This window comes from Artemia franciscana, chromosome 16 (assembly GCF_032884065.1).
Source record: "Artemia franciscana chromosome 16, ASM3288406v1, whole genome shotgun sequence".
NCBI classification, from domain to species: Eukaryota; Metazoa; Arthropoda; class Branchiopoda; order Anostraca; family Artemiidae; genus Artemia; species Artemia franciscana.
This window is the reverse complement of record NC_088878.1, coordinates 10,123,582-10,137,935: the sequence shown is the minus strand read 5'-3', so window position 1 is coordinate 10,137,935 and position 14,354 is coordinate 10,123,582. Positions and strand designations below refer to the sequence as shown.

Genomic DNA, 14,354 nt, shown 5'->3' with positions numbered 1-14,354 from the left:
TTAGCAGCTTAACTTTAAGAGCCTATACCTCGTAAAATGACTTTCTGGGTGGGTTTCGGCTTTATACTGAACTCGAAGTAGGCCTATGTCTATTAACGATTTATTTTTTTACAAACAGTCTAATGATTGTTGAATATTCTTTATGAAATAAACAAAAAAAAAACAATTAGAAACTAAGTTTCAAAAGCACAATGAGTCAATTTTACATGAATAACGTATTTTAGTCATTGCTGATTGTTTTTTCTTTTTTACAGTAATTGTCTGTAAATTATAACCCCACTAGTAGGCTCTTCTTTGCAAGTCTTTTATCCTTACCGAAAATTGTCGTGATGGTAGATCGATTTAAAAAGTGCGCCAAGGCTGGCGGGTAGCAAGGCTATTATTTTACTTGTGCTTTTTGACAATCGTGACCGGAGACGCGATTTCTGTCAGAGAGACAAAAGAAAAGGGCGAAGTTCCTGTCCACCGGAAACTTACCGGAGAATATACTTAATCTCACACAAACTTCAGGGAAAATCAGTTAGCATCCAACTTGTACCGTTTGGGTGTCTAAAACTGAGCTTCGGTTTCAAATCCAAAAATTTATGCGGAATTTGTCCTAAATTCCTGTAGATGGATAGATAGATAGATAAATTAAAAAAAAATCAATAACACAATCAGAAAGGCTCTATGGCGAGTAAAGTAAGAAAATCACGAACAAAATTTACACATATTAAACTACTAATCGATTAAGCATATAAAATTCAAAAACTAGTCCTGACAAAAATAGAAAGAAAACAAAACAAAAGAAAGTACAGAAAAAAGAGGAAAAAAGCAACAAAAGAAAGAAAAAAAGAAGTGACATAAGGAAAGAGAGTTCATTCACAAAAGACAAAATTGACAACTGAAATACAAAGTGTATGATGTTATATTTGAGTAACTCTACTATATCCAGCTAAGAAAAAGTCGAGGACTTTTTCCTGTATGTGATACATGATGCAATTTCATTATTTAAATAAATAAAAAATATAGCATCTACAACTTGGATCTTCGTAACCAGAGGTCTTTCAGAACGAACTGTTTGATTTCAACAAAATCTGCCGAAAATGATATTCGGTACCCAAATTGTGCCTTCTTGGTTCCAGGCATGATTCGACCTCTGTACCTGAAGGGGATCCTTAAGGTCTTGACAGCAGGACATTTACTGAAACAGATTACTCGATCTAACCAAACTTGAGGAGAGGTACCAGCTAGATTTCAAGTTTTGCATTTTGCAAGTCCTAGAGCAATCTGACTTCTCTCAGAGAGAGAAGCACATACATTCTGTTAGTCAGGGTATCTACAAAAATGGGTAGTCTGATTTCAACCAAATTTCGTCAGATGTAACAGTTACCATCCTAGTCATGCCTGTTTGTCTATGTCTCTGTCTATGCCTATGCCTATGTCTATTTGTATGGGTATGTCTATATCTATTTGCATTGGTATATCTATATCTTTGTCTATGACTATGTCTAGTCTATGTCTATTCTATGTCTTTGTCTATGTCAATTTGACAAAATGGGTTGTATGATCTCAACCAAACTTGGTCAAATGTAACAGTTACCATCCTAGTCATCCCTGTTCAGGAATCAATTTGACAAAACGCGTTGTCTGATCTCAACCAAACTTCGTCAGATGTTAAAGTTACCATCCTAGTCATACATGTTCAGGAATCTATTTAACAAAATGAGTTGTCTGATTTTAACCAAACTTCGTCAGATGTAAAAGTTACCATCCTAGTCATGCCTGTCCAGGATCTGGAATCAATTTGATCTATTTCTATCAAGAGGAAGCCGGACCTCTTGTCACAAGCATATCTACTAAAAGTGGACGACATGTCCCAACAAAGCTTATTAGGAAGTACAAGATGCGCTGCTAATTGTTTTTATTGGGAGGAGAGGGGTCTGCCGCTATTCCCACCTCTCAGAACGGAGGGAGAGGTTTAAATCTCTTGTTATTAGCCTAATTACTACGCTGGCTATCGATATTTATTTAACCAATAACTAATACTAATACAAACTACATACACAAGAAGGGTTTCGTTACTGGATGTCATTTCACATACTTACTTACTCACTACTTACTTAGGTAGGGATTTAAAATAGGTAGGGATACGCGGCAAGGGTTTTGTTAGGCCTTTAACAGTTTATCCAAAATGATAGAGATAATAGAGCATTTCTACTAAAGGCGAGAGCCATACGAGCTCCTAGATCATATGTCATTTTTCAGTTAAGATTCGGTTTATCAAGAACATAGATCAAACAATGCATTAATTCTAGTGTAACTTCGCATTTAATTCTGGAATCGTGAGTTCTATGATGGCAAACGTGAAACAGAATATACAAGACTCTGAATCTAATCTAATGATTTTAGAACTGCCTCTAATTCTTCCTCGTAAAATGATTCTTCCTTCAATTCCAGAAGTCCCATAAACTTTTTCATTATTTTCTATATAATTTCCCGTAATTTTATAGCGGTTTTGCACATTCTCTAAATGTTCTGCCCATCTCTGTTTAACTATTTCCTTATGACTAATTGCAGCCCTGTTCCTCTCTTTAGCTGGGATCAGTACATATTGAATGTTCTCTCTCAGTTTTTTTTTTTTTTTTTTTTTTTTTTTTTTTTTTTTTTTAAGCCAGTACAATATTTACTATTATTCTGTCTGGCTGCACCTTTTAGTCTTCAGCAAATTTGCCCATGGTCTCCACTTCACATCTCCTTAATTCGTATTTTAGTGCTCGCTCTATTTTCCTTGTATTTCTCTTATTTTCATACGAATTACTACTCAAATACTTTCTGTATAACCCCCTCCTCCTCTCCACAAAACTAAATGAACTTCACCAATATTCCTATCTATGTCTCTAACTTTTCGCTTTAAGACACCATCTGCTACTTAACGAACTATTTTCTTAAAATTCATCTATCCATCTTCTACGCTAACAAATTTCAGACTCTCCGGTTTAGTATTCATTTGTTCTTGGAAATTTTCTCTCAAATTCTCATCATGAAGTCTAGCATCATCATACCTACCCTTCCTAAATTTCAGGTTTAGATGAACCGTAGACACTAATGCTGATCTTTACTTTTAAGATTATCAACAACACTTCTATGTACCTTAGTATCTTGCATTGATCCTGCCAGTCTTCGGTTAACAATTACAATCAATAAGGTTAGCCATCTTACATGTCTAAGACATGTATTACATGTCTTACATGATAGCCATCTTTACACGTCTTACATCGTAACATGTAAACTTGTGGGCCATTTTATGACCAAATACTGTATTGGTAATAATTAGACTGTTGTAGCCTACCTACAAAATTGCAACAGGTCTGCAACTGTTACTATTTTCTTTTCCCACTCATAATTCACCTGGGCTAGGATACCATCCATCCCTTTTTCTACCGGCTTGGGTATTAAAATCCCATTATAAAAATAGCACATTCCTACCTGGGATTTTCTCTGTTTGTTCCTGTACCTGTGAGCAAAGTTCATCTGAATTACTATCATTTCTATCAGTCGGTTCTACATGACCATATACTAATATGACAGATACTTTATGCTTTTTAGTCGTAAAATGAGCAACTAGCATTCCTTCCCAACATAAGAAAGACTAAGCAACTTCCTGTTTACCATGAGCTCTATTTACTACATATGCACCCCATCCTTCCTGCCATAATAAAATAAACTCTATACCACCGAATTTCATGTTTCCTACCCCTGAGATTTGAGTTTACGAAACTCCTAACAAGTCAAGTGGAAAACGTCTGAATTCGTCAGCCAAAATGTAAATATGATAGATGCTTTTTAACGTTGTAATATTCCAATCTGAGATTTCCGTGTTATTAAAATCATCGAACTTATTGTGGTTTCAGGAAAATCAATGGCCTCTAAACTAGTGCAGGACAGATAAAAATACATCTTCTCAAGTCTATACGAAGCGCTTAAGCCGGTTTGGAACAGGATAGCAAGAATTCTCTGGGACCTCCAGTATGAATGGAGGCTTTGAGCAATTCTGGGCTCCTATTGGTCATAACATGGTTTTTCACTCTTGAGGATGCTCTGTTATCAACAAGGGTCAAAACTGAACAGTCGTTTATCTGAACAGTAGAGCTTAATTAACGAAACCATGATACGGAAAAGAGCATGGGACCCTAATGAGTCTTTTTTTTTCAGCGTTTGAGGGGTAAAGGCACATCATAGGAGCGTCAAAACGTGCAACCAAGCGAAATATGTAATGAACAATTCCCATAAACTACGGCACCAGCAGGATATTTTCCAGGGGGAGAAGACGCCAAAATATCAGTGCTGGTTGGATGATATGGAATATATTTCAGGAAATTTTTTGGTAGGAACAAGAATATTTTTAAATGCTTTTAGGAAAAGGCTCTCAAATAAAAAGAGCAATTAAATTGCATGCAAAATGAAGCGATATAGGAATAAAATTATTTCATCAATAATATATTTAATTATAATGAATTTAATCTTAAAAGATAATCAAACTCAAACCTTAATTACAGGAAGATTTATTACTTCCGTAGATTATAACAGATATAGACTTTTCTTTATACAATTTTCTATGCCTTAGAACGGTTTACAGAAAAAGAAGCGATACTTAAAAATAATCCTGCCTGCATAGATACCACGCTTTGAATTTATAACTGTTATGTAAAATGTACCTCTTTCAAAACAGGACAATTTCCCTCTCGAACTTAAATTCCATATATATTTGAACATTAAAAGATAGAATAGTGAAAGGAAAACATAATTTAAACTTACTACCCGTATGTCAAGTTAACCCTCATTGTTTTTATTGTCCTATTCAACTATATAAAATGAACAGGTTCAAACAAAAAATCAAAAAGTAATAAAAAATCTTATCAAAAAGTAAAAAGTGACTATGACCAATATTCACCAAAACTAAAAATGGAATTCTCATGACAATTGCTACACCGACAGTATTGGCTTTTTATGCTGATTCTAAATATTCTTTGAGTTTTTTGTTACCAACGCAAAACCAAAAATCTGAAAAAATTTGCCGGATTTAAAAGAAGGGGAATCGCCCCCAAAAAAGCAAGCGATCTTATTGAAAATCCCTTCATTAGATGCATCACATCAGAGAACCTAGGGATTTCAAGCTCCAATCTTCAAGATGTGAAATTTCGCTTTTTCAAACAGTTCGTGGTAACGAACTGTAGTAAGGAGCGACCCGGTTCAATAGTAAACGAAACTCTAAAAAACGGAATCTGGATGCTAAAAGTTATATCAATAGAATCGGATTTTTATGCTGATTTTAAATATATAAAGTTCATCAAATTCAGTCTTTGTCATCAAAAGTTACGAGCCTGAGACAATTTGCCTTATTTTGGAAAATTGGGGAAAACATCCCCTAAAAGTCATAGGATCTTAACGAAAATCACACCATCGCATTCAGCGTATCAGAGAACCCTACAGAAAAAATTTTAAGGTCCAATCTACAAAAATGTGGGATTTCGTATTTTTCGCCAGAAGACAAATCACGGGTGCGTGTTTATTTGTTTTTTTTTTCCCAGGGGTAATCGTATCGACCAAGTGGTCCTAAAGTGTTGCAAGAGGGCTCATTGTAACGGAAATGAAAAGCTCTAGTGCCCTTTTTAAGTGACCGAAAATATTGGAGGGCACCTAGGCCCCCTCCCACGCTCATTTTTTCCCAAAGTCAACGGATCAAAATTTTGAGATAGCAAATTTGTTCCTCCTAGTCGAAAACCATATTAACTATGTCTTTGGGGATGACTTACCCCCCCCCCCCACATACTCCCTGGGGGAGGGGCTGCAAGCTACAAACTTTGACCAATGTTTACATATAGTAATGGTTATTGGGAAGTGTACCGACGTTTTCAGGGGGACTTTTTTGGTTTGGGTGTGGGGTTCAGGGGAGGGGGCTATATGGGAGGATCTTTCCTTGGAGGAATATTTCATGGGGGAAGAAAAATTCAATGAAAAGGGCGGAGGATTTTCTAGCATTACTATTAAAAAAAAACAGATGAAAATATAAACATGAAAAGTTTTTTTTTCAATTGAAAGTAAGGAGAAGCATTAAAACTTAAAACGAACAGAGATTATTACGCATACAAGGGGTTCTAAAAATACTTTAGCGTAAACAGCGAGGTATTTAGGAGGAGATAAATACTTCACTCGTTATGCTAAATTATTTTTAGTAATTTCATCTATTTATTCTACGGCCTTTCTGATTCAGGGGTCATTCTTAAAGAATTGGGACAAAACTTAAGATTTAGTGTGAAGAGCGAGGTATTAACGAGAGGACAAACCCCCTCATATATATAATAAGAAATATAAGAATATAAAAGTTTGTTACGTAAGTTAATTCTTAAGTTACGTTTTTTACTAATAAAAACGTTCCTTAAAAATTAAACCATTTTAATAATGTATGTACGGAGAGCCAAAATCAAACATACACTAATTCAAAAACTTTCAAAAATTAAATAAAAAAACAAGTTTTTTGTAATGAAAGTAAGGAGCGACATTAAAACTTAAAACGAACAGAAATTATTCCGTATATGAAAGGGGCTTTTCCTCCTCGACACCCCGCTCCTTGCGCTAAAGTTTGATTCTTTCTCGCAACTCTATTTTTTAAAACAATAAAAAACTTTAGCGTAAAGAGCGGGGCGTCGAGGAGGAAAAGCCCCTTTCATATACGGAGTAATTTTTGTTCGTTTTGAGTTTTAATGTCGCTCCTTACTTTCATTTCAAAAACTTGTTTTTTTATTTAATTTTTTAGAAGAAACATCGTCGATGCCTGTTTATTTCTTTTTCTTTTTCCAGGGATGATGGTATCAAATCGAAGGTCCAATATAATTCGGAGGGACCTTATTACAAAGTAAATTGAAGTTCTTTTTTAAGTGGTCATACAGATTAGGTCAGGGGAAAGTCTTGTTTTCTGCCATTTTTGGCACCAAACTACGACTTTATCCTAAAGATGACAAATTTGCGATCAATCTAAAATTCTGAAAAGCTTATTGATTTAAAAGTATCAATAACTAAATTTTAGGCTTCTTAGTTGCAAAAGAAGTAATGCCACACGTTGGCAGTACTAGATTCAACCAAGTTGATTCGCTTTATTTGTAATGAAATTAGGCTACGTCTGGTGATTGTTATTGCGTATCAGCTATAATGAGAGGGGGGGGTGAGTAATTGTTAAGGTTAAGGGTGGGGTAGATTCCTAAAAATAACACTGTAATGGACAAACTGCTTACTCTTCATAAGGTTTCAGTTAAATATTGAAAGAGGTAGGGCGGGAGTAATAATGAATTAAAATGTTTCTCTGTACAGCTAAAATGTTACATTCCAATATCTACCAGCCCAGAGGTGGAAAAGGCAAGGCAGGTCATCATCAGCCCCGCCAGGAAACTTCTTTGGGATGGCAAATACTGCCAGTAACTTAGTTTTCAGCCATTTTAAATGGCGTTATTTTCTTTTTCTATTTGTAAGAAGTACTTTATTTATACTTTTCGATAAGAAAATCCTCTTGTAGAGGTTGTGCAGGCTTCAGTTATGTAAAAAATTTAAAATCTCAAAGAATTTCTATTTATGCTAACAATATTGCTTCTTTTCATCCAACCGAAAATCTTAAGTAGTAATATCAACATGGAACTTTTACCAAAATTACTATTCACCGCCAATTTATTAAATATATTCAATTTCTATCTAAAATTGATATTGCAAATTAAATTTAGGACGGTTCTAATCAACGTACTATAACTGATTTATACATCTTAAAAGCAATTAATCAGAGATTTAAGGGACCGGTACCTCGAATGTCCTGGGTATGATTTGGAAAACAGTCAAAAATTTAAAGAAAGAGCTTTTCAAATGAAAGCAAGGAACATATTTCTTTATATGAAGGGGGCTGTCTTCTCCTTAGCTCCTAACTCTTTACTGTGAAGTTTGGCTTTCTTCCATTTAAAAAAAAATGCAATTAGAAAGATAAGATTTTTCAAAGCACTAAAAAACTTTTGTTCAATAAGCAAGGTGTTGAGAAGGGGACAGTCCCCGTTATATATAGAGCAGTTTATAATTGTTTTAAGTTCTAAAATTGCTCCTTACTTTTTTTGAAAAAACCTTTTCTATTTTTTCAATTACATACCATGAAACTGAAGACTTTTATGAATACAGTACTTTTGGTAACACAGAAAAAACGATCAATATTTCAATGATCTCTGTTTGCATTTTTATGGGTAATCAAACAGTTTGTGGTAACGCACTGTAAGGAGTGACCCGGCTGAATAGCAACCAAAACTTTAGAAAACGGAATTTTGATACCAATAGATATATCAAAGGAATTGAGTTATTACGCTGATTCCAAATATATGAGTTTCATTAAGTTTAGCCTTACCCATCAAAACCAACGAACCTAAGAAAATTTGTCCGATTCTCGAGAAAAGGGAGAAAGACCACCTTGAAGTCATAAAATTTTAATGAAGATCACACCATCGGATTCAGCGCATCAAAGAACCCTACTGTAGAGGTTTCAAGCTCATATCTGCAAAAATGAGGAGTTTTGTAATTTTTGCCAGAAGAAAGATCACGGACGCGTGTTTATTTGTTTCTTTGTTTTTTGTTTTTTTTTTGCTTTTTCAGGAGTGATCGTATCGACCCAGTGGGTCTAAAACGTCGAGAAAGGGCTCATTCTAACGGAAATGAAAATACTACTGCACTTTTCAAGTGACCAAGAAATTGGAGGGCAACTAGGACTCCTCGTAAGCCACTTTTTTCATTCAAAATTCCTTCAAAATTTCATTTTAATTTTCGATCAAAATTTTTGGATAGCTTTTTTCTTCATCATAGCTGAAAAGCCAAATAACTATGTCTTTAGAGATAAAATGACCCCCTACAGTTCCTGGGGAAAGGTTTTTAAGTTATAACATTTTTCTATTGTTTTATTTGTTATTGGGAAGTATGCATACATTTTTTGGTTGGGGAGGGGAGGATGAATTTTCTGTTGGGAGTATTTCGCACGGGGAGAATTTTCCAAGGAAAGGGAAATTTCCAGGGGGTGGACTTTTAAAGGGAAGTTTTACACTGGTTGAATTTTCCAGAATTCCTATACAACATTTCTTTATATGTCTTACTTTCTCTTCGCCGATGCAATTTTAGGCGTGGAGATGTTAAGAGTAATTGTCCGTTTTAAATTTTCACCTGGATTGAATTACCCAGAGGATTTGTCTTTGGAGAGGAAGATTTTTCCGTGGAAGTGGAGCCAGGTCTCCTGGCGTTATTTAAAGAACGATCAGAAATTAAATCTAAAAAAACAAGTTTTTTCAACTGAAAGTAAGGAGCAGCATTAAAACTTGAAACAAATAAAATCCTTATGTATATTAGGCAGATTGCCCTCCCCTCAATACCTTGATCTTTACGCTAAAGTTTAAGTTTTGTCCCATTTCTTTACAAACAACTCCTGAAACGCATGGGTCGTTTAATTAGAACAATAAGTATCTTTTTTTTGAAGTGCCGAAAAACTGTAGCGTGAAGAGCGAGGAGTTGAGGAGGGGGGCAACCGCTTTCATGTACGAATTCGTTTTAAGTTTTAATGTTGATCCTTACTTTCAGTTGAAAAAACTTGTTTTTTCTTATTTAATGAAGCTTAAAGACAAACAGTTTTCTAATGGCAATGGAAAAAGTATGTCATTTAAAGTAAAAGTATATAAAAATGAGCCAAAAGTAATTATTACAAAAAATACACAAAACAATAGCCTACTTACAAAAACTAAGATATATACGCCCAGTATTCAGTTCTGTTGAGAAACGCGAAAGCGTTGGACGGACATTTTTAACAGCATCGACAGTTTTGAACTTGGTTATCAAACACCAATTTGTTAAATGCCTTTAGACTCAATTGCTTATGAAAAGTAACGCATTATAAAATTAGTTTATAAAAAGTAAAACATTAAATCTAAATTTAAGAAAATCAAATAAAAATTTTTAATTCAATATTTTAAATCTAATTTTGAATAGCAAAAACCAATATATTCGACGCCTTTATACTTCATAACTGTAAAAAATTAAATCTTCTTCAAAGTGACAACTTGATAAATACAATTACTCCTGAAAAATAATAATAAAAAATAAAAAAAGTTCCCGAAAACGTATTCACAAAATGTAGTATTTTACTTAAAATACAAAATTGGCCCAACGGAACAGAGTTGGGAGCAAAAAGTCCTTACGTAACCGGCAGAAAATAAAAAGACTAATTTATATGGCTCTCAATAATCTTTCATTGGACAAGAAATCAATAAATTTTTAGTGTATATTCTAAAAAACTCAAGCAAGCTGAGTTTTCAGTAAAGTGCTAACATTCGCACAAGCTTTGATGTAATAGTTTTTGTTCGTTAAGTTCCAACTTCACTGTTTCCTTCAGTATATTTTCTTTTAATTTAATCCCAGTTAAGGCTGAGACTCCCTAACATAACGCACCTCTGCAAGTGCGCAAAATTGATTTGGCATTGATAAAAAAAGGAAAGGAAAAGAAAATGATACTCAGAGTACATTTGCTTGGATTACAAATACATTAGGAATAGTAATTCATCATCTACCTGCACTGGTTCCCATCACGAAGAATATTCATTCATAAATTTCATTATTTACTAACGAAATATTAAACTCACCCTTTTTAATAGCGAGATCCTCAAAATCACGAATTCCTTCCATCATCTTGTTAGATCCAAAATAAGTTCCCAGAATAAATCCTGTTCAGCGAATCACCGGCAAAAATTAATCTAGGGAATTGCAAACTTTGTTAATAAAATTCAATAAATGCCTTTTAGGTAGTGTGAAAGATGTAAAACGTATTTCTAAGGTCAGGTCAGGCGTCTAAGGCCGGGGCTTTCTAAAGGTCAGTCCTCTTTCCCCATCGAAGTACTCGTATATGAGGTATATAAACGAAGATGAAAGTATGGTAAACGGTCCAAGGGTACCATATTAGACAGATCAGCTATGATGGGACAGGGGGAGGGTTAAATAATTGAAATAGGGTTAGTGAGACCTGTTTAGTCATAATCTTGGTATATCTCACCTACCTCCTATGAATGCCTTAGAAAGAGACGACTCGTGGTTAACCATCAAAATTACACATCTTTTTCCCCTATTGAAAGTCAGTAAGTCTTCAGGATTAAAGATGCCGATAGCAACTACTCTTTTCTTCCTTAATGATTTAAGATGACGAACAAATTCAAAGGTGATCCCCTCAAGACGCAGCTGTTATTAATTTTCTTCGAGATGCAGGTGCTTGTTAAATAAAAAGGAATGTTTGCTAAGAGATGCAGGTGTCTATTACATAATGGTATTTTTTTTTCTTTGATTGCTTAAAAACTCGTGAGGGCCGGGAAAAACCTTCAGGAGCTGCTGGTGGGGAACCTCCGAGGGCTGGGCCCCTAGATAGCCATTCCACTGGACCCCTGACAACCTTTCCAGTAGGGGGGGGAGGCTAGCAAACAAACCAAACGGAACCTTTTCATCCAGTTTGAAGGGCGAGGGGCTAACAATCAGTTCGAAAGGAGGGGGCTAGCAGTTACTTCCAACAAAGGACTCTAATGAGCAATTCTGTCGGTTCCCTAGCAACCAATTCCACGGGAAGACCCTAATTTAACCTAGAAACCTTTTAAATCGGGGGGCCCCTAACAACCAATTCAACCGGAGGCCTTAGTAACCAATTCAAACAGGGGGGCATAGAAGTCGATTCCAAAGAGGGCCCTATAAGTCAATTCCAACGGGGGCCCTAGTATTCAATTCCAACGGAGTCCAAACATCCAATTCCAACGGGGGACCCTAACACTCAATTCCAAAGGGGTCGTAGCATCCACTTCCACTGGGTCCCTATCATCCAATTTCACAGTCAAAACGTTTTCAAGGTTTTTGAAGACATTTTTCAAGACCTTTAGAAATTTCAAGACGTTTCATAAGACATTTTTCTTCAAGATATTTATCAAATCTTTTATAAAACATGTTTCTTCAAGACGTTTCAAGAAATTTCAAGATGTCCGTATTAAGATTGTCCGTATTAGGATTCAAAAGATATTTTCCCCACAACGGAATGGCGCGCTAGACAGTTGGACCAGGAAAGTCTTCCAAGTATTTTGACTTGGGGAATACTTTCTAATGGAAACGTTTCGAAAAATCCATGGATCGCGTGTTTCTTATGTCTGCAATAGTTGACACGAATGAGAGAAAATCGATTACTAAAAATTGTTTATTTTTGATGTGCACCCGCTTATTAGGTAATTCTTTAGAGTGTATCATCAGATAATATTGGAGATTGTTCATAGCGTATTTTTATCAATAATCTTTTACTCTATTGGAACTTGAATCTGCTATCAGAGATAATTTAAAAGCGGGAGTATCATTATGGGTAAAAAATGGTACACCTAGAAATACGATCAAAAGTCTTTCTTTTCCTGTTTGCAACAGAAAATTTTACAATTATGTTAGAGGCAATCTTGAATGAACAAACCTATGTGCATAGGCTACAAGATACTTAAAATGCATTAGTGAACTACATTGAAGTTAGATCCCTCAACAAGAAATCTAAAAGACACAAACATTTATTGTAAATAAAAGTTTTTTAGTATAAAACGTAATAAAAATCATGAAATCACGGAAAAAAGCAATTAAGATTCAATAAACGGGAAAACAGGACGTGAAAAAAGCTGATACAAGATAAAATATAGGCAAAAACCAAGCGTGAATTAAAGAAAGGCAGGGGTTCTAGCAATGAGTTCCAAGGAGAAGGTTGTTATTAGAGGTAAATTTAAGCCATATTAATAAATTTCTGAGAGGATTTAATGAAAATACCTCGTCTCTTTGAGCCGGGACTATGCATTCCTGGTCGACAAGCACACACTTGAATAAAATTCTTCTTCGCATTTCGCGTAATCTCGTAAGAGACAAATGTAACCCACATTAAGATACATTTTTAAGAGCTTTTAATGAAAATGCCCCGTTTCTTTGATTTAGAGCTAGACAGTCCCCATCCGTCGAAAATTTCTTTTAATACCTCGCGAAGTTTCACTGAAAGTGCCCCCTTTCTTTGAGTCAAGACTTTGCATTCCTGGTTGATGAGCGCACATTTGAGAAAAATTCTTCGTATTTCGCAAAATCCCGTTAGAGGTAAAGTTCACCCAAACTGAAGATATTTTTGAGAGCTTTTTTTATGAAAATGCCCATTTCTTTCACAGAGTGTTCGAATTCAGTCCCAACCAAATAATTTTTTAAACACCTCCCGAGGTTTCGATGAAAATGTCTCGTTTCTTTAAGCCAAGACAATGAAGTCCAGGTTGAAAAGCGTGCATTTGAATAATATTCTTCTTCGTATTTCGCATAAAATCGTTAGAGGTAAATTTAACCCACCATTAAGATATACTTTTGGGAGCTTTTAATAAAAAAAAACGTTTCTTTGACTGTGTTAAATTTCAGCCCCGTTTAGTCCTCTCCGTCCTAAATTTTTTCCCCCTAAGCAATTTTTTTAACAGATCCCGAGATTTGAAATGAAAATACCTAGTTTCTTTGAGCCAAGAATGTGCATTCGTGGTTCACAAGCATACATTTGAATAATACTCTTCTTCGTATGTCGCATAATCTCGTTAGAGGTAGATTTAACCCCCATTAAGCGATATTTTTGAGAGCTTGTTTTTGACTGAATGTTAGATTTCAGTCCCCCTCCGTCTTTAACACCTCCCGAAGTTTAATGAGAATGTCTCGTTTCTTTGAGCCAAGACTTAAATTCCTGGTTTACAACCGCATATTTGAATAATATTCTTCTATGTATTTCGCGTCATCTAGCTAGAGATAAATTTAACCCACATTCAGAGATATTTTTGAAAGTTTTTAGTGAAAATGGCACATTTCTTCATCCCCTGTCGAAAAATTCTTTTAACACCTATCAACTTAACGTCATTTTTAATTAGGTTTTAATGATCGATTCTTGTGCAACAGGATATTTTTGAAGAAAATGTTTGAAAATCCTTAGGTGTTATAATGTGTGCCAATTTTAGTTTGTCAATTTTTAGTTTGATCCACTACCTCATCGTAGTTTTTATTGAATGTTTTTATTTCAACAGCGAAAACTTGTCATTTCATTGTTAGACTGCGATGTTCCATGGCATTTCACATAACCGTGGCAATCTGTTGAGATAGGTTAGCAGAGGTTTGCTACAAAATTCAGAGAGAGATGAGCTATATTTTTTTCTAAAATCCACATAGACGCGTAGACAAAAATGTATACACATACACTCAAACAAACACACACACACACATACAAACGCAAACATACACACAAACACATTTAC

At 35.0% G+C, this 14,354-nt stretch overlaps 1 protein-coding gene across 7 annotated transcripts in view; it reads right to left on the bottom strand.

Annotated features, from left to right (window-relative positions):
• The window catches only part of LOC136037045 (zinc finger protein 184-like), a 52,599-nt gene that overhangs the window by 15,526 nt on the left and 22,719 nt on the right, over nt 1-14,354 (bottom strand). For 3 of the 7 annotated variants that reach the window (XM_065719463.1, XM_065719470.1, XM_065719464.1), the window contains exon 3: nt 10,680-10,790. The exons of 2 other annotated variants lie outside the window; for them this stretch is intronic. In XM_065719463.1, coding sequence (XP_065575535.1) covers nt 10,680-10,725 — 46 coding nt within the window. In that variant the 5' untranslated portion in view covers nt 10,726-10,790. Of the gene's footprint in view, nt 1-10,679; nt 10,791-14,354 lie in introns of those variants that run through there. 2 more of the 7 variants (XM_065719469.1, XM_065719467.1) reach the window with 2 other exon arrangements.